The sequence below is a fragment of the Vollenhovia emeryi genome, unplaced genomic scaffold, assembly GCF_000949405.1.
Source record: "Vollenhovia emeryi isolate VEMERY1.0 unplaced genomic scaffold, V.emery_V1.0 DF939130.1, whole genome shotgun sequence".
NCBI lineage: Eukaryota > Metazoa > Arthropoda > Insecta > Hymenoptera > Formicidae > Vollenhovia > Vollenhovia emeryi.
The window spans coordinates 2996836-3018156 of record NW_011967236.1 but is presented as its reverse complement, the minus strand read 5'-3'; the positions used below and the strand labels follow the sequence as shown (position 1 = coordinate 3018156).

General features: G+C 41.5%; 1 protein-coding gene across 1 annotated transcript in view; it reads left to right on the top strand.

Moving 5' to 3' along the window:
* LOC105568365 (homeobox protein orthopedia) overlaps positions 1-21321 on the top strand; it is a 30172-nt gene that overhangs the window by 6856 nt on the left and 1995 nt on the right. Inside the window, exons 3-5 of the mRNA XM_012023992.1 lie at positions 1439-1620; positions 16657-16831; positions 18181-18342. Of these exons, the coding sequence (XP_011879382.1) occupies positions 1439-1620; positions 16657-16831; positions 18181-18342 (519 nt within the window). The remainder of the gene's footprint in view (positions 1-1438; positions 1621-16656; positions 16832-18180; positions 18343-21321) is intronic.

Genomic DNA, 21321 nt, shown 5'->3' with positions numbered 1-21321 from the left:
TGGTGGAAATGTATTTCACGGAGCTATCAAAAAGCAAATGAATAAACAAAAGTACAAGGAATGCAACATTGGTAATTCGATTGTCTTATTTACGTTTTAAAACAGTATTTTGAAATGGTAAATGATTTACGATTGAGCGAATGACATCTTTTATCTGTTGATCAAATAAGTTGGATGGTTAAATGGAAAGATGAATCGCATCGATTTCCCGCGAATGTTATGTGAGCAACTGTAATAAGCGTATGAAATATTCCCAGAACGGATGTTTTCGTGATGAGTTAGAAGGCGAAATTATTTTGCTGAACGCAGTAGCATATTTTTATACTACGCGCTGAAAAGAGAGTTTAAGAAGAATTAAATTGAAAAAGATATAAAACAGATATTGGCTCATTTATATTTTAAATCTTATAACATAAAACACTAATGTAATTTAAATTAGATTGAGTTAAATTTATTAATAATTCGTACTTATTTATGGACAAAGTGCAACTTTACAAAAATGTACTGGGAAATTTTAATAATAAACTAAACTAGTATCGTTTCTTTACGATTTCAAAATTATTGGTCCTAATTTGATGTTAAATTGGCCATGTTATTTTCACGTGTCACGCGAGTTACATAATTTTAGGAGTAAAAACGAATATTAAATGAACAACGGGTACACAATTTTCTTTAAATTTAATTGTTGATCAATGTGCAGCACACGTTGGGATCATCCAGCGTAATTATGAAATACCTTGGCTAGAATGCAATCTGAGTTAATTATTATAAAAGTTAGCATTGATAACTTTTCACTTGACGAGTCTCCTTTGCACGAGAAAAATGGCGCCAGTCAAAAATAGCAATTTTACAGAAGAACGATTTTAAACCTTCAATTTGCTTGCAAATCATGCACAATTACCAGCAGATATGCTAAACTGGTTTTATCTCTTTTTTTTTCTTGCCTTAACAGATCTTTCTCGATAATGAGAGAAATCACATTTTTCTTTCAAAATTCCTTCTCTCTTATTCCCACTATTTTTAAACAAATAACATTTTTTGCACTAGTGCTTTTTTGAATGACATTTTCGTAACTGCATTCACGATGCTTTTCTGGTTAAAAAAAACTTACGTTTTCGCGTTAATAAATTATTTATAAGCGCGAAAATTCATGTTTTTTTAATCGTATCATTTTTCTTGTGCAAAGGCAAAATATTTTAATGCCATCAGGACGTGAATAAAAAACTTTCTTGGTACCATATTTGTTTTTATCGATAGATTGTATACAATTTTATCCTCCACTGTTTAAAATGTAGGAGATGCGGCAGAGAAAACGTAACGCTTGATTCTTTAATTATCCTTTTGATTAGCGATTCGTTCTAAAACTAAAAAATAATTGATATCAGGGAAAATTTGATACTTTACGTTTATATCATTTAACCGTGGCTTTGCATTTTAGGTAGCGCGACGGGGATCGGACAAGGCGATGACAAACCTGCAAAGCAAAAGCGACATCGGACGCGCTTTACACCGGCCCAGCTGAACGAGCTGGAAAGGTGTTTCGGCAAAACTCACTACCCGGACATCTTCCTGAGGGAGGAAATAGCACTAAGGATCGGCCTCACGGAAAGTCGCGTTCAGGTAGGTGTGGTCAAAATGTACACACTGCCGCTGGCACGAAATGATTAATTTCAACGTGCGCTGGAGAACTTATTGCGTGACTTCGCGTTCACCGCCATGCCAGAATTACACGTCAACGTCCATGTTGTGCACGTTAAAATGGTTACAATTCGGCATTATGGTTCGTACGCTTATTTAAATCAGCTACTCTGCGTAAAGAGAAGATATAATTCAACTCCTTTTTTTACGATTCGGCCCATCGCATCGCAGAAATTAATTATCTTTTTTCCCAGAAAATTATTTTTCGTATCATATACGCTTTCTGCAATGACCGATTCATTTGTATAAGTGCTTCAATTATTGTGGTGATGTATTATCGTTATAAATATTATCATATAAATATGAAGCGGATCTCTGACACGCTTAAAATAATAATACGCTGGACAACAATGTAGCGTCGTAAGGACAGATGTTTTTACAAAAGTTTATAAATGTAAAAAAAATTATGTCTTCGACGTGTAAAAATTTGAAGGCGGACGTACAGCGTAGTTGCGCTTCACACGGTAGGATAAATTGTCGTACGGCGACCTCGCGGTTATCCTCAGAAACGTATCCCAGACAGTGCCGGAACTCCGGCGGAATCAATTGTGCCGGCCTACCGTGGCTTTTTGGATTAAAGTGAAACTTGGAGCAGCAGCTAAGCCCTCGCTCTGCGGGGTTCCGAATTTTGGTGGGTTCCACTTGGTTGCGAGGCGACCGCGAAACTTTGCGGAAGCTCGCAAGTCCCGCCTCTGGCACCAGGAATTCCGGGATCAAAGATCCAGAAATCTCAACCGCGGTTCCCCCAAAAGCAGCTCTCCTGCTATATCGATCCTGCAAAAGCTACTGTGTCGGTTGATTCAAATCTTTTTAATGTAAAGATATGCAAGACAGTGGTATGTGTGCAGATGGATTCGTCGTGAATTAGACTAATTATAGAGTTTACACTTATTATTATTGCCCGACGTGTGTGATTGAGAAAAAAGTTTTATTTTATGAATAAAATAAAACGTTTAACTTTCCTCTAAAAAGAAAATTTGAAAGAAATTATTTAAAAGAGAGGAAGAGAGCTAGTTATATTATATTAATACGTAGAGATGTAACAAATCGAAAATAGCGTACATTAACGGCGAACATTAAAAATAGACGCGTCAACAATAAGCGTTGAATCAAATTAAAAAGGACATGGTAAATCGAGGCATCTTCCGCATTACGATTTAACGGGCATAATGTGTTTTTGACAGCAAGAATACTCGCGTGGTTTCCGCGTTATCTATATACGGAACTGACGGAAATCTCAGTATTTATGAAACAAAAAGGCTTGAATACCCCTGTCCTATTCATCTAAGAGTTTATCGACCTTTTCATTTTATTACCGAGCGCATTATTAGCACGTATTTCATTAAAGATTCGAAAGGAAGATTAACCGACGACGTATTCGGCTTCGAAACGAAGTTTCGCGCAATGCTAATTCAAAACGACGCGAAGAATGATTACTGAAAATGATGAAAAATTTACAGACTTTTCATTTATTATAATATACTTGCAATTGGTATCGATATTATCCCACTTGATTTGAACGACGGAAGGCTGAGATTGTTTCGCGCCATACCAAAACGGGGGTAACTTCCTTAATTGTATTCGTATGATCTTTGTATCTCGATGATAATTTTGTGTGCCAAATTAATTTGAAAAGCAGACCGCGCAAATCGGGTGAAAAAAAATGGCCTTCTCGATCGGATTTGGCCACATCGGGAGCGTAATTTTGGCCTCCCTGTGGGCTATCAGCTGACAGAACTTTTTTAAGTCTCCGGGGCACGTCTAGAAAAACGGAGTTAATAGAAATTCATGAAAATTTTATTCGCAACTTGGAGGCGTCAGTCAAGCCGGGCGTTGTGCTGCATACCAAGCAGCTACGCTCCATCCCTCTCGCGTGCGCGTATATAAATTCGCACATACGAATCGCCGGATATGACGCGTATCCCCGTATTTGTCCGCCACGTAATTAAATATCTGTCTGCACGGCGCGAGAACAGCTATCTAGATATCGTCGATTAAGGGTACTTTATAACCGAGATAATCTTAGTCGCGCAATAAAAAGAAAGCTTTTAAAGCCAAGAGAGATATTCCAGGGCTCGTGGCGGTTTAGTGAATTTTAATTTGCGTCGCTTATCAGCTCGCTGATTCCATTTCAAAATCGTTTTTTCGATATCCCGTGCATACACTTATTCCATTATATACATTTTTAAGAAGCCGATACTCTCCCCGGTCCGTATTGTCGCAATGACTGCCTTGATTTCTGATTTTCATCGCGCCGACACATTGACCCCGGCGTACGCCGATCAGTTGCTTAACGAATTAGTGGTTTCAAAGTCACCCGGGTGTACCCGGTGACTTCCTCGCCTTCGACTCCGTAGCGGCGCGCATTCGCTTCGGCGAAGACGCGGGAAACGTCAGGCGAGAGAGACTGAAGGGAAAAAAAACAAAAAACAAAAAAAGAGAGAGAGAAAGAAGAGAGAAAGAAAAGGGAGAGAAAACGGAGCGGGATTCGTGGGGTCTGTCGGGCGGCAGGCTGCCTAATTGAAAGAGGTTTTCTGTGGGCGAGGGTAGACATCAGCGTGAACGAAGCGTTTCCAAGGAAACCCGGCGGCGAGCACTCGTGTGGAGAGGGCCTTCGGCACCAATGGGGCTGCGAGGGAAAGGCGCCGGCGCTCAGCATCGCTATACTATCGAGCGTCGCTATCAAAGGTTTCTTGACTTGCCATGGCGGATCCATCGCGTGTTTTAAGGACGGCCGAGTAATCTCTTTTTATTCCCCCTTCCTCCCCCTTCGATTATTGCCGCGCTGCCCGCGGTTACGCGTCGATCATTCGCGGTAATGAACTTGAATGGGGAAGATCTCGATCGCGCCGGTACCGCGGGACACGCCGCCGTCTCATTTCGCGCTCTGCGAGACCAGAAATGTGACTGCGCGTTTTCCCTTAATTACGAAAGTCCGATCACGTTTGGGGATTCAAAAAATACGCGCGCGCGTGTCGAGCTACAAGTCGCTTAGGGAGTAAAAAAATGTCGGATTTTCGGGACACGTCCATTAACGTTGACTTCCAAGGATCGTTCCTTCATAATTGATACGGCCGGCGAGAAGCTAAATTTAGAGCTAGGAATCGGGATGGGGGTGGGGATTAGTCAACGAACGATTCCGCGGGATTTTGTAATCCACAATTTTACAATTCGCTACATTGTATACGGCATAAATTATGATATTTCGCATCATTGATACAGTAAGCGTAATAGCTCTGTTGTATAATCGTTGCATTAATGGGTAGAAAATTGCTCGCTACGAGTGCGTTGCACATAATAAAGTGGCGGCTCATTGCCTCTCTGTCCCACCGATAACTGCGATAGTTACACAAGAATTGCTCGGCATCGCGCTGCTTATCCAATCGTCCCTTACGCACTTCTGCCCCCTTTTAAATTTTATTATAATAATTTCGAGCCTATTAGAGAAAAATATATTTACGTTCTAAAGGAAAATATTGGAGGAACGTTTGCCTTGTTGGTTAAGAACAATTGAGGCACGTTTCTTAATGTTATTGCCCAGAGTGCGTTTATATTAATTTTGAACCGAGAAGAAAACTATTTGTCGGTATAACTCGTTGCACTCAAAATCCGATCGATACCGCGTGCGATAGAGATATTTCGAATGCAATCAGCACACACACACACAAGCACCGCTGGCGGAGCGAACGGTCGCATGGAGAGATTAATCAGTCACCATTTTTCCGATCGAGCACAATGCGGCGGAACAATGGGAAGCATCCCTGATTAGCAACAAAATACTTGGAATAGCGTAATGAAATATTACGGTTCATCGATTTGTAATTTATTATCGCTCGAAGAGAGGCGTAATTGCTGCTCCATCTCTAATTCCCGTTAATGAACAACTATTAAATTGCACGGGTAACGCATCGTGAGAACTGCTGTACAAACAACAATTACTTCGAAGTGGCATTATGCAGCTATTTGAAATTATGTGTAACATTTAATTAACGTCTTAATGCGATTATTGTTACGTTGCGAACTCGTTAGCGCGACGATACGTATTGTCCTAAGACGCGTATCGGAGATACGCGCATTCCCGCGATGGCACCGCGCGAGATTTGACGTATGTGTATAGAATATGGCGAATTACCGGTTCGCGCGTTCGCCCGAAATAAAATAATTAAGAGCCACCGACTTTATCGCTGAAAAATGCACGGGTTTTTGGTGAGTGTTCGCTCCGCTTAATTAGCCGTAATGGACATAATGAATTTTACATTAGACCGAGTTTTATCATTTTCGGATAAAAAAAAAGGGTAACTCACGTACACTCATACACCCGGCGCGTTACCCGGTTTACGGAGCGGGTCTCGTCGCCAGGCGCAACCGACCCCCAGCTGCATCGAGACGGTTCGGCTGGTACATTTCCCATACGACTGCTTTTCCATAAGTGCGGGAGGTGAAGTTTTTATAATGAAAGCGGCATTTTAACATATTGCAGTTAATAATTTTCGCCTGGCAACGAGAATTGCTTTCGCAATATTTAATTTTTCGAAATTGCTACGGGTATTTGTTTTTTGTTTAAATAAAATTATTCGACGCCTCGTCGAGGGCTTCTAACTCGTAACTTAATTTCCGCGATTGATCCCAAGTGTGGGACAGAAGCGCAGGGATCGATGGAAATCGGCAAGTAGCGCGTGTCCGTTTCCCTTCCCTCGTCCACGCGCAGGAATATTTAAAATATATTGTTCCTCAATGGAAGCGCTCGATGGTTATGCATTATTTCGCGCGGTGATAGCGCGAAATAATGCGGGACCGCCGCAGGCCGCTCGCGGCGGGAATTCACGATTGACGCACGGGGTCAACGGCTTTTTTTCATGCGATGTGCACGCTTTTAGAACGCGCGCGCGGCGTTATTCCTTACCGTCAATCATACCGAATATTAATTCGCCGCGCTCGATGCTTCAAATAAAGTTCAATCATTCGAGAGATTGCGCCGCGAGAGAGTTTGAGACAAAAGCTTTTTTCAGCCGGACGTTTATTACTAAGCCGACAGTTTATTTCGGGCGGCATATCGGCACTTTACGGTTTTAATTACGCGTATTTTAATCTGCCCAGGAGACATTTTCTGTTTCGAGAGAGCGAGAGAGAGAGAGAGGCGCCGGATAGAACGAGCTTTATTAGACTGCACACGGTCGATTTAAATTTAATCATAATGAAGAGGCGATTAAAATTGCAATCGTCCACGGAATAGAACCCATAGCGCCGGGCAGTTAACGTCTGCTAACAGGCATTTAACTTAACTGCCTCAGGTAACTGCTCGTTTCTAGGCTGAAGGGTCCTTTCGATTGCCGCTGCCGGAAATTTTATGGGGCACGACCTTTCGTCGGTGAGCAGCGAACTTTCGGGGCCGCAAAAAAGGACAGCCTGTTTTCGCGCGCGATCGTTTCGTGGATTATCGTCGTCCAACCGCATCGTTACCGCGTCAGTCCGACTTCCTTCCGATTGTTTCAACTCCGGGATCGCGGTGTAAAATCATTAGCGCGAAAATAGCCGGGGGTCTCTCGAAACATTTTTTCGATAATGCCGTTTTATTCGTTAAAAACGGAAATTAGGTAAAACAAAAATATTTTCATGCGGCTCCCGGATGCGCCGCGTGAATCCTCTAGCGGAGCGAGTTGAAATTTCACCTGTCTCGCGTGCATTTTTATGATATTTATTGAATTATCAGCGTAATTAAAAAGTGACGGTACGATATAAGAGCAATGTGAATTTTGCACGTGTTCATATTAGTGTGCGATTAATAGACGAATCGCGGGGAGCGACGAGTCGCGACGACCGTACGAGATTTCTTGGAGGAGAGTCAATGGCTTAACGCGCGACTTTTCTCGCCTCGATATATCGCGAGTTGCAGAAGTCACATATGCCACGAGAGAGATGGTAGCTCGTCCACGGTAGCGGGTGCCGGAGTATTGCTTTCAAAGTATCCCCCGGGAACCGGATGAATGGCGATGTCATTCGGCCGTCCTTTGGGATAAGCAAGCGACTGCAGCGAGGATAAATGTAGTTCGTTATTGTCTTGCCCCGAGAAATGGGAAATGGTTTCGTTCGCGCGCTGGCGAAGAGAGAACTTAACGCGGCTTCTACCAACTTGATAGCGACGTTTGCATATATTTGTAAATTGTAGACTTGGAAAAAATATTAATTTCCCAATCATTATTATATAATTGTGCTTAATCGGGACTTATTTATAAATAAGCAGAAATTAACGCGACTTCCCCTCGTTTATTTATCGCATTCAAACGTATGATTCAAAAGCAGGGGCTTCAATGAGCCGAATATCTCCGGAGTCGACAGCTCGATTGGAAAAGTGTTCCTTTGAAAATGTTAATTATTTATCAGGACGGACCGTCCTTGTCATATCGCACGTCACTATCGATAAGCTTTTATGAACGAGAAATTACGCCCCGGAAAATATTCCGATTCGAGTAATATCGTCCCGCGAAGAGTCGATAATTCCGCTGGTCGACTGTGCGCAAAGGAAGCGCGAGTCCGAGGACGTTTATTGCAAAATCAATACCTTTAACGCGGAGTTACGGTATCGCGCGTGCGGTATCAAAAGTCGAATATGATCGAGATACGATATTGAGTTGTAAAATTTCCGCGCGATAAACTATCACCGGCCACATTTGCGGACGGGCGTATATTCGACGTGGCCGGACATGTGTACACGGCAATCGAGTGTTTTACGACGATGCATCAAACATTCGTGCGTCAAGTTGCTATGCCGAGAATCACTCTCGATCATGAACGAGCGTCGCGTTAAATCATTGTCACATTGTCGCACGGTTGGATATCGTTTTCCAACCGTCTTCAAGCTCTTATTTCCGTGGGGATTGCAGTGGATTACGCAATTTTTGCGCAATAGATTGCACAGGAAGCACCTCGTAATGGATTAAAGATTGTCATATAAAAAAGAAACATATAAATCTTTTTTTTGTTCGACATGAAATAAAGAAATTATTGGCATCGCTAGAATGAAAGTGTCGCGAAGAAATTCGTTCGTATTACACGACCCGTTTTCGTTACGAAACGTACAGCTTTGTATTTTCCAAGTATTTCAAGCAAAAATTGCGCGAAATGTAGAAATGAAATGTAAAAATTTGGTTTTAGACCCGCTCTTTGTTAGCATCGTCAAATTTTAAAACAATTTATGAATGCCGCGATGACGTTCGTAAAATTCGCGTCGATAAACCGATTCGCTCTTCCTTGCGTAAAATGGAACTTCGGCAAGCGATGAAAAAGCGTAAAACGCGTGCGCGCGAATCTCGCTTCGCCATCGCCGCTTCTGCGTCGCGCTGCGAAGATCCAGCGCCTCTGCTATGCAGTGGTCTATGCATTTTAAGGGAGGGGTGATTTTTAATGCCGTATAAATATGCATAGGCCGCGATATTAGCTCTTACGTGTCGCCGCCCGAAAAATATCGTGTGTAGGGTACGACACGAACCGCGTTACACGCATACGGATGCGCGCGTGTGTAACAAGGCCGGGGAGAAAAGCATCCCCGTGTAGACGTGCGAGGTAACAGGGCCGCGGAAGGGCATTAGGGTTCTCGATGGATAAATTGTGTCGCTGCGATGACCCGAGGGAGCATCATCTAACGCCCATTTTGTTATGACGTCTGCGATACTGAATAATTTCCAAGCAGTGAAAAGCCATAGGTTCGCTCGATTAATTAAAGGGCCACGCACGCATACTTAAGTTACAAAGAGGGAACTTTAATATAGCAGAATTCACATTGGGAATAATATGCAACAATAAAATACGTGGTAATAATATTAATATATTATATTATTAAAAAAATTATGTAAGTAATTTCCAATGTCCGTAACGTAAAATGAAATTGCAGGCATATAAAATGGCTCGGATAAAACTGATATTAATTGAGGGTATACTTCGCGTTGCTATATAATTGCTTCTATTCTTAGAAATAAGAACAATATGAGAGGGACATGCAATTTCATACAAATTTAATATATTTGTCGAGAAGGTTTACGGGGTGTCCCTAAGAGTTTCGTAAAGGACACGACGTTCCCGGAAAACAATTGATATGTCGCTTTTTTTCCTAAACGCATTGTGCCACATAGACTTTTGCGAGCGAGTTTATCCCAACAAGTAAATCCAGTTCCACGAGCAATTCGAGCTAATTTGACGACAGGTATCGTAAGCCAGCGATATTGCGGCTGTGAAATAATAATAAAGTATAAATGGATCAAGTTTATGGCCGAGGTGCATGTGAGAGCACCGAGTATGCATTTTATCGTCGTGTTTCGCGTCAAACCCTTTATGAGATTATGTGCTCTAGAGGAAACTGCCTGTGTTTCTCTCCTTGCCAGGATAAATTTTCCGAGTCTGCCATTAAAGTTGCGTCACTCATTTTTATTTGTATTTATGCTAATGAGATAATTAATTAATATTCTCTCAGTAATAACGCTATAAATATTATCTTTATGCTCCAGATACACCCTAGAATTTATAAAAGCAACAATAACTGTGTTGTATCTGCAGTATAAGGATAATATAATATTTCCCATAAAGATAAATTAATTTAATCGACGTAAATGCCAGTGTGTGTGTGTGTGTGTGTGTAATAATCACGTTGTATGATAGACATGTAGCGTGTCATAATGATATATCAAAGCAACCGATTTTTAATTCTACGTTAGAAGTCAGGCGATCCGCTAATGGCATAGCGAAAATCTCTCCTGACGGCGCAATGCAACATGAAACACAGTGGGCGGTCCGGATAATGCGTCTTGCCACCCTCAGACTGTCTCCCGACCACCGTCATCAATCAGGGTCACATCCTGCAAACACTACTTATGTAGTATTTATTTTCATTAAATTTATCACCACCTGGTGGTCCAGGGTGCGTTCTTTGGTTGACTTACGAGTGCGTATTAGTTATTAAAAAATGTCTTGCAACTATAAATAAGGGATATAAAATTAAGTAGCTTGAATTTTTAAGTGTATTGACACTTTCATCAATAATTTCGTTGAGATGAAATATTCAAACGTATAGGAAATATAATATAATAAAATATATATATATTTATGGTCGGCGATATCGGAAATGGGTCACACATTTATATTAATTTTCATTGAAAAAGTGCTACATTTTAATGTATGCTAATTTCTTTTATCAATCCTTTGATTTAAAGCATTTTCTACTCAAACCCCCCCCTCTGCATCTTTCTGATTTACGTAAAAGTGATGACTGCAATCAGTCGTTTTTAATGAAAAAAAAATTGCAATTATATTTTAATGTTTAATTAATCAAACATTTAATATGCGCGATTATGTATATTGATCGGATTGAGCGCTATTAGCTCATTGTACCATTGCAAAATATTAATCCCGTAAATCGGCTGTTTGAGACAGTGAATCAAGATTTCATCGCGGAAAGCTTCTCCCATCCCGGGCGGAATCACGAAAGAGAAACGTTATCTCGTTTCGTGGCGATTCGAGGCGTTTTTCCGCGAAGTGAGTCGGACTATTCTTCAATGGCGTGCTGAAAGCTACTCCTATATATCTTGTGGCCTCGGGCAGATCCCGCCGCTTGCCTTGATGGCAAGCTCAATTTATATCAGCGCCTGCTGAAACCCCCTTTACGAGGTCTCGCCACCCCTTCTTCACCCCCTAAACCTCACCCTAACCTCAAACCATCCCTGCCTGGCCAATGCTCGCTCCTTACCACCTTTCTTGCCTCCCCTTGAAGGCTCGAGGGCTCCTCCGGAGTTAAACTAAGCCATTCGCGATCGACGAAAAGAAATAGAAAAGGTCGCTTCTTGAAAATCGCGATCCTTACCGTCTTCTATGATCCTTTGTCGTTGCGGAAATGCTTTCCGCAAGTATTATAGTTTGATTTGATAAGACTCGTTTCAGCCGAACGTATGAAATGTTTCAAAGCTGTTTAATGAAATTGGTTATACAATCGTACGATCGTGTGAAAATTAATTATATTAATGAGATTAAGTATACATTTTTTTAAATTATTACAAACTTAATTACACTGAAATCATAATCTTTCATAAATAAAATTAAGAAGATGATTACCAAAAAAGTATAAATAATCGTTCGTAAGCTGCTAATAAAACCTCGTTGTTTTTTCTTCAAAATTTTGCAACCCTGTTGAAAACACGTACGATTTGATAATGCATTATCATTATTGAAATATCGATCGTGTGTACATTACAAATACGTTCAACGATGGAAAATAATTCATTTAACGAACGGAATTACTTGATTCTGAAATTAATGAACAGCGAATTATAAATGTAAATAGTCTGTCATGTAAATTTTGCGTAAGCCTCTCGTGTAAAAATGTCGACGGATAAATTTATGGCGATTTTTTATCATGCAGGTAGAATAACAAATGTGCGCTGAATATGAATAAGCGTATCACATTCTCATTAGCTACACGCTATGATACATTAAGATATTAAGATATTTGCCTATCGATCTCACAATAGTAAAAACATTGAGAAAATATTTTATTTGAAATTTTTATTAGTACGATAAGTTAACACAGTAGTAATGCTGTTAAACAAAAGCCGGCATTTATGAGAGAATTTTCTTTCTTTAAGAGAAATACAGTTATACTGTAAAGGATTTATTTTCCTTTATTTTTAATCGATTTACTTTTCCCAATCAAGACATTGTTCTCTTTTGCAATTATTTTTAACATTCAAAAATTCGTGAAAAATGTAGATTTTATTTAAAAAAAAAAAATTAGCTATCATATGTTCCTGTGATAACACTGGAATGTATCATCTGGAATTTTATCAAAACTGTATTTCGCACTACAACTCGTACAACTCGAAATGCGCCCACGATCTCGAGCGGCCGGATTACTAGGAGAGTCGATGTCGATTTTATGAAACCAGCAACGTCCGTATCCACCCTCATCCTGATCCCAGGTGTTTCCTGGGAACAGCTGCCACGGCGCACGCGCCCCGAGGAAGCAGTGATTGATCAATTTTTAAAAAGCAATGTTCCTAATTGACCCGCCGCGCCGGTTCGCTCCTTGCCAGAGCGCTTATATCTTACGAAAAGGCGTCAGTCAGGGCATCTTAGTCATCGAAAGGTGTGTTCAACTACGATTCATGCCAGTTGTTCCTATTCAAGTACCCCTCTCGGATTTCTTCGCTAACAATGAAACACCGATGTCGGCTATCATTCATCGACCGAGTATCGCTCATTAGCACATTAACGAGAAGTATACTTTGAATATATACTTAAATACATATTTTCTGTACGTATATGTACATGTCTGAGTACATAGGTTTTACAGAATATACCAAATATTTCGCTATTAATACGCTTGTGAACAGCTATCGTAATTGAAACTTGGATAAATTCTTTCGTTATCTTCAATTGTTACCGCATCGCTGAAGATAGCTCAAGGCAAAATATGTTCGATTTATACTTAAATCCTATTACTTATTAAAGGTAGATATAATAATTAATTTATACGCACCATCGCGCCGTACTTTCCCCTCTTTACTTGTCCCTCATTAATAAATTCTTTTGTAAAATTTTTGGTGTGCATTCCAGTGGCACAAAAACGTGCATGACAGAACCAATGTTAGAGAAACTAATACCAAAGATAGAACGATTGCATTTCTATTAGAGCTAAATATGAAGTTATATTAATGATATTATGAAGTGAACTCAACATATCTTTATACTGTTTCAATCACATTGATTAAGAGATTTAATACATAGAGCTCTCGGGCAGGGACCTGTCGATTCCTATCGATCGATGTCCAAAAGGAAAATGTCATGCATTTCGGAACATGTCGAACATATAGTACGTTCTATATTGTAAATGTATTCGGAGCATATAGAACATGTAGTTAAATTGATTGCAATTATAAAGATCCCATATATTTTTGACTGTCGCGAATCTTCGTCATTATATATTTGCATAAAGTCTGTGTATATAATTTCTGAACATATTATGCATTTGTTGCATCACAATTTAATGAAATTTTTATCTATCTACGGGACTATCGTGGTATGTCAATTAGCGTGTAGGATTTGTCACAAACGTAATCTGTTTACTTCTGGGCACACTTTGATACGCCCGATCGTTCATCGATGTGAATCTTGGGACACGATAAAGACACGAATAAAGAACTCATCAATTGCTCAGCTTTTCGGTATCGGACAAGCGCGTCAAAAGCACTCGTTCGTGCGTTGTTATTTCGTAACAGAAGTCATTAGCATCCGCCTGCGTTAATTAACGGAAGTTCTGCCATACGCGTATAGGCTCGATGCACCTGCGCGCGGGATAGAGGGTGTACGGTGATAATGCGCGATTTGCGCGTAGGCAGTCACTCCCGTGCTTTTTCCCTCTTCTGTATCGGCGTGTAATGGCGGATTATCCACGGGCATTTAGTCGCGGTTTCGTCGTAATTCTACCGTGAAATCGACGATTCGTCGACGGCGCGAAGACGACGTGTCAGAAAAGGGTGGCTAAATGCCTACCTTCACCGCACGTCGCGGTTCCTTTAAAAGAAAATAAAATAGACGTATCGGTAAGGAGAAAATTTCTATTTTGCGAAAATTAGAAAATTCTTAAAACATCTAAAAATAAACATGTATTCATATAAAATTATAAAAAATATTTGTATTATTTAAGAAGATGCTCTGCTTAATACAAGTTGATTAAAAAGAAAAATGTGTGTTTAACGCAGAACGGCTCTAAGAATATTTTAATTGAGACATTTTTAACATAAATTACAAATACATTTTATTCGAAGCGAATACATGTATTTACAGCCATTTGTTTAATCTACTTATTTAATCTATTTATTCAGTAATAAATAGATAGACATTTTATACACGAATAGAAGGATTTAATGGTATACAAACCGAAGTATTTTTAAGTGTAAAGAAAAGATAGCGTACTAAAATGTGTAAAAACTGCATTGCTAATATGCAGTAGCAATTAGCAGACGTAAGTTGTGAATTTTAACTAGCCTAAGTGAGATAAGATTGAACGACTAGATATTAATGGCAGTTCAGTAAAACGATAATTTGAGTACGCGATCAAGTGAACGATTGACGTCCGTTAGATAAATATATCGGATTATAACGGACAACCTGCAAACATAAAATGTAAATTATTGGAGATATTTAATAATTTTGTGTATCTTCTTCTATTGAATCATCGTATTCGCATTTCAAGTTACACGCGGTGTCGACGAAGAGAAATGCGCACTCACATATTCAAGAAATGGTAGATATATCCGCCTTTATAAGGATGTAGTGAATTTTATGGAGATGGAGGAGAGTAGTATTTGATTCTACGCCACTGACTGATATATAGACGCTGATTCGGTCCCAATGCACTTAACACCACCCAGCTCTAATGCCATTCTCTCGTCACGAGCGTCCATCCTTGAGAGTCAAGAGACCCGCCAGCTGTTACGAGCCTCCGACAAATATCACGGGACGATAAACGTTAATTTAGCCAAAAATGACATCATTGTTCACGTTCAATTAAAAATTAAAGACGATTACCTTAAGAAAGATAAGTCAGTACATATAAGAAAGAATAAAAGATGCAGATATAAACACATCTCGCATCAAGTTATTTGCAGTAATCACTACATTTCATGCGGTCGCTTATTACCTACTCGATATATAATCGCAATCCAATAAGCATTAAAAATGAATGATTGTTGCTTCACTGATGACGGCGTTAACATCCATGAAGCTGCACGACGTATGTAAAGTTAATGGATCTTATTAAAACTGTTTCCAAGCGACAGCAGGTGACGATATTAAAGATACTGACGTCCGTTTCATCCGCTTCCAAAATCTTATGCCAGATATTAACGGACCTTCGAGCGCGTAAGAATGCAACGATCGCTTCGTTGCAATACCTGAGGTGTATACTGGAGCGTGTAAATCCCATATATCCAATTAGATTCGTATAATCCTCGTATGTTAGCGTAGGGTGTTCCTACCCCCTACCCCCCCCTCCCCGAACCGCTACCCCTCTCGGTCTTCGCCGCGCTGCTCCTCTCCGTGTGTGTCCCGCGTGGGTGTACGGTTGTATGTATGGTGCGTACGGTGGCGCAAGCGCGGTATCCCGCTCTCTAATGCTAAAGTACTAATTTATGGGCACATATGAGATGGCTACAGTGCGAGCTACCGTGCCAGAAAAGGGACTATAGTCTGCGGCGAAGGATAGGAGCGAGAGAGAAAGACAGAGACAAAGCAGAGAGAGAGAGAGAGAGAGAGAGAGAGAGAGAGGAGGGGGGGGGGATAGAGTAGTGGTAGCGTGTTGGCACTGGTGGTGGTGGTAGTGGTGGCGAGATAGGGCGAGGGTAGGTATATCGGAGAACACAGAGGCGGGCTTTGCATGCGATATCAATAAATCAAGTCCCCGGGACCCCGGCAGCTTAGGGGGCCACTACGTGGCCAGAATCAACAGCTCATAACGTCGGCTAATAGCTACCCGCGGTGGGGTCGAAGATATTGTCGTAACACCGGGGGACATCTTACCGTCGCAATGGTTGGATTTGGTTGCGCCCTATTGAGGAAAAAATGTTATCGCGGGGGAGAGGGCGGGGAAAGGAATTGTCGGACGTGCGATTTTCGATTTAGAAACGAACGTGCCTAGGGGTGAGGGGAATAGCAGTTGATTCAATGACTTTTGTCTCTTACCGCTCATTGATGAACGAGACCTATTAATACCACGAATTAGTGTTTATTCAGCAAAAAGAGTAAAAGATAAAGAGTACCGTGGAAATGTAAGAGGTGGTCGCGTCGTTTAAAAATAAATGTAGCGCAAAATTATTAGATCTGTTAGTTCATACTGTATAATATGTTTTCTTAGGATCTTAAGAATTTTAGAACATTTTTATGACTGCCAATAACGAGTCCTTGTTCACGCGTCTGCAGGTATGGTTTCAAAACCGACGAGCGAAGTGGAAGAAGCGCAAGAAGACAACCAACGTGTTTCGGACCTCGGGATCGCTGCTACCGTCGCACGGCTTACCTCCCTTCGGACCGATGACCTCCGACTTGTGCACCGGAATGTTTCATACTCCTGCGGACAGATGGGGAATGGGGACAGGTCAGATATCAATAGCTTTTATCGCTAACCGTAACCAAGAAACGTAAGATAAAAAAAAAAGAAAGAAATTATCCATTTGCTCATGTTGGCCAAGACAGGAAACGCTCTTTCGATCGCCTGTATTATTACTCACAAAGACTCGATATTTGTCACTGTGCATGTTTAAAAATGAAATTTATATTAGAATTTCCTGAAAATGTCCTGTAAAAAAACTGTCTCCTCCGACAGTTATTTCCGTAGCAGCTATCAATTTCATATGTCACATTAGCTCATTGATAAAATATGGGTACGATGGAATTCTATAATGCATACAATACTGTAGTGTCAACGTATACTGCAATTTGTGTATCTAAATTATTTAACTATGTTGGTAACTTTACATATTTACACATTATCGTTTTATCATTCGTTTTTTATTTGTTTTACAAAATGTGAAATTTTGACTAATGCATTACATAACATCGGTTCTCTCTAACGTGAAGAAAAAAATATAATATCTCAGTCGACTTGCATAGAACATCTTTTTCATTTTCTCTCTGCACAAATTTTCTCATTAGACATCTTAAATTGATCCGCTGTCTTATGAAATACTTACACAATCTATTTTGATAATGTAGAGAACTGAGAAGAGATCTAGAGTTGTTGGTTATACTTTGGCGCGATAATTCCCTTTCATTTTTATAAATCAAATAGCTTCGAGAGAGTATGAATATTTAAATGTCGCGCAAAATAAATAATTATGTTCAAGTGTCAAGAAATCTGTGTTACGCCAGTGATCAATGAAGCTGCTAATTTTTAATATTTCCTAAAACGTTGTCTGACGACGTATCCGAGGCTCATAATTTTATATAATCTAGTTTGCAACATTTTACATTTCATACATACGTATGTGTCTTAAATCAATTTTATCTTGAAAGCTGAAGTCAGGGAAACAAGTGTAATGAGAACGAAGGGTCTCTCAAAGAAGTAGGCACTTTTGCCCGCGATTTAATTGAAGCGCATTATCCGCGTCTATGCAAATTGTATACGATTCATGTCATTTACTGCGCGATATGATTAGCATCTCGTTCACGCGCTAGCGGGAGAAGAAGCAACATGAGAAGGAAACACCAATTCTCGTAGACGAAGTCGCGACGATGCTCGCCTCCTAATTTAATTTCGCCCGTCCACTGGCTGAGACAGCTGAAATTACTTACTGCGTATTATCGGTCCCACGGTTGTTCACCGACGGTTGTACCGACAATGACACCGATAACCAACCGATCTTTCCCGTTTCTTTGCGAACGTCACTGTAATTCTCTTGCATTAATTGCCCCTCGCGTATTTAACTGCCTTCGTCTACCCCGTAGGTCTTGGACAATTGCAGAGCAGCATGACGATGAGCGGTTTTGGGCAACTCGGCCAACAGAGCACGGGAAGTTTAGGTTCCAGCCTCGGCAACTCCGGACTCCCGATCAACAATCTCCCGTCGCAGTCTGTCTACCATACCAACTACGGACTCAATTCTATCAGTAAGTTGCCGCGAGCACCAGCTACTAGAAGTACAGATCGAACTTTATCGTCTTGACAGACACTCGACAAACAAAATATGACTTGACAAAGTGGTTATCCTCTATCGTAATTTGCTAAAAAAATCTCGACACCGCGGTTTTCAGAAACGAGATCATACATTTCATTGGGCTTACTGTTAGCATCAATTTGCTCGTCTCCATGGTATCATACGCCGTTTATGGTCCTCCCAAAGATAAGACAGAGAGATTGCCCAGATGTGAAAAGCGTTTTGCGCTTATACCTCGCTACTCCAGACGACTCGTGCGAACGTAACGTTTTTCATCGTTGCTTATTCAAGTAGCGCGGATCGTTGCCGAGTTGGCGACATGTGCGAACGCGAATAGACACACCCAGGAGAATCTTAACGTTCGCGTCAACCCGGCCGCTTATACGTGTGCCGATAATCGTCTTGCCAAACTTTTGGTACCGTGGTCCTCTAAAAGACGACGTGCAAACAGCGTGGAAGTCTCTTTGACGAAGTCGTTAAACGTTACGGTGCATTAAGGTTCGAAGGGGTTATGCGCCTGCACGTAAGGAATTTGAGACAGAAACATAAACCTCGTCCTCCCGTCTGTTTACGCAGGCAAACTCCAAGCCCGATCTCGCACCTAGGTGCGAGATCTTTCGCTGTATGTTTACCATAACATCTCGATGCAACCTGTCTTGGTTGAGTTACGCTTCACCTCACCCGGGGACCTTGTATCCTCGAAGATATTATACTCGAGGGGATAAATCGCGTGTGAAATTTCTTCTTTCGCGGAGATTGCAATCGAGCGCGATGTACCCTCGACTTCTAAACCAAGATCTCGTGTGTAGCGCGAAAACGAGATTTTATTTAAAACGCATGTGCCCTTTGTGCAATCACGTGTTACTCGAACAATTTAGATATTTAGACGCTTCAATAATCTAGAACGAGTTTAATATTGACGTCCGAAAATTTTGAGACTGTTTTATCACTTTGCGTAATATTAAATGCAGAAATGAGATCGGTATAAAGTTTATTCATGGTATATTAAAGGTCTACGAGCAGGATTGAAGCGCAAATCAGAGTTTCGCGTAATAATTTTTCTTGTAGAACAAGTCGGGTCTCGGCGCTCAACCGTAAGGAATAATGGATTTGTAAAATACGGGTGATAAGAAAGTCGATAATAGAAAAAACAGTCTCGTCTCCGTGTCCCAGAGAGAGAATACTCTTTCTTATCTTTTTATTTTTTCCATTTTTCAGCAGTTAGTCGCGTTCCAAAAATTACTTTGCAAGTGATTTTTTTATACGCCGTTTTTTTTTAATACAAAATGCACATTGGGCAATACGCCGAAATAGATTTATTCGCGTTGATATTTGCTGCTGCGGATCGTCAGCCCTCGGGATGAATTTTATCGACGCGGTTACGAATTGTATTATTCGCGAGCTCATCTTTCAGCGAATACGAGGTCATTCATGCGCGAGGGAAACGACGGAGCACAAAATTGACAATCAAATATCCAAATTTCTTAGCGCGATAATTATGTTACCGCGAGGAGAAATCCCTCTCTCTTAAAACCGCATCGGATGCATTAATTAGCGGCTGATACATTTGACGGGAGGAAAGTCGAACGCCACACATGGACGTCGGGCTTTCGCGAAGCTTACGGTGAAAATCCGGCGCAGCACAATTTCGCAAGCTGACCGTACACTCGTATGTGCGTATGCACGTGCCGCGTAACGCTTATGCGGTGCCAATTACCGAGCGTTATCGCCCGGTAGCGTCACCTGAAAGGAGAAAAAATCGGCGTTCCACGAGACGCGCCGTGGCGGTGTGCGTGGCGCGGCCTTAAGGTAAACCACGGGTCCAGCCTCGGCTCGTAGCCGGCTATGTGCTTTTATCCGCGGATAATACTTAGAGCAAATAGCTTTTAGACTAGAACGTTATTTTTCGGTTACCAATGATGATTAGCACCCGCAATGTAACCCAACGCGGCGCGGTTCCTAGTCGATCGGGGAACTTCCATTTGGCGCTTCTCTTTCTCTCCTCCCTCCCCCACCTCTCTCTCGGCGGCGACCACCGCGCCAGACTGGCGCAAACAAACCTGCGTAATGCGTAAATTATCGCGTTTCGAAACGCCCGATTTTCGGCCCGCGCTACCGCGAACGGCGCGCCGGACGCGTACTTTAATCTCGAAAAAATAAAACTCGGTGCGTGCGAAAGTTGAAGTTTCAGCGAGAGCCGCCTATTCCGTTGTCGGATATAAAAAGAGAGAGAGAGAAAAAAAAACACGCGTCAGATTATCAGCCTCACTTGCCTCCAGTTTGGTCGTTCGTTTCGTGCGTCCGCAGCATGAAAACTTCATTGATCGCTGCGCGGCTGAATCGCACGGCAACACGGATCACCGTTTCAGCCGACAATGGTCATAAAATGACGTACATCGTCGCCATTAGACGTCCATTCTTTCGAATGGCTTTTCAAAAGCGGCCGCTGGCCGTAGGGCCCTCCGCAAATTTGTGCTCGACGCAACGCACACACCGCCATAAAAAGAGCCCCTTTTCCCGCGTAGCCTTCCGAGCCCACCAGCGTTGGTGCGCGAGGAGGCGGAAACGACTTTACGACGGCCGGTAGCGCAACCCCACGTGCTTTTGTCAGCCTACCGTATTAATATCTTCTGCGGAGAAAAAGGAAACGCTCGCTCCCGCACCTGCGATGCCGCACCTGTAAATTGCCTCTCTTCTACCTGAGTCGTCTTAGAGATGCGCTGCCTCGTCCGCGTGGTTGACTGTATCGTAATAAATATTTGCCCTTTGTTTAGTATTTGCTGTTTATCGGGAAATATTTAGCGCTCGGTAGTCATTGCAAACCGTTGGGTAACGTGTACACTTACGAAGTCACGTTCGCTAGCCGGGAGTCTCTCGAGCGGCTGTTTAAAGTCACTTGTGTCGGTAAATTCGCACCGATATATAAAGAGCC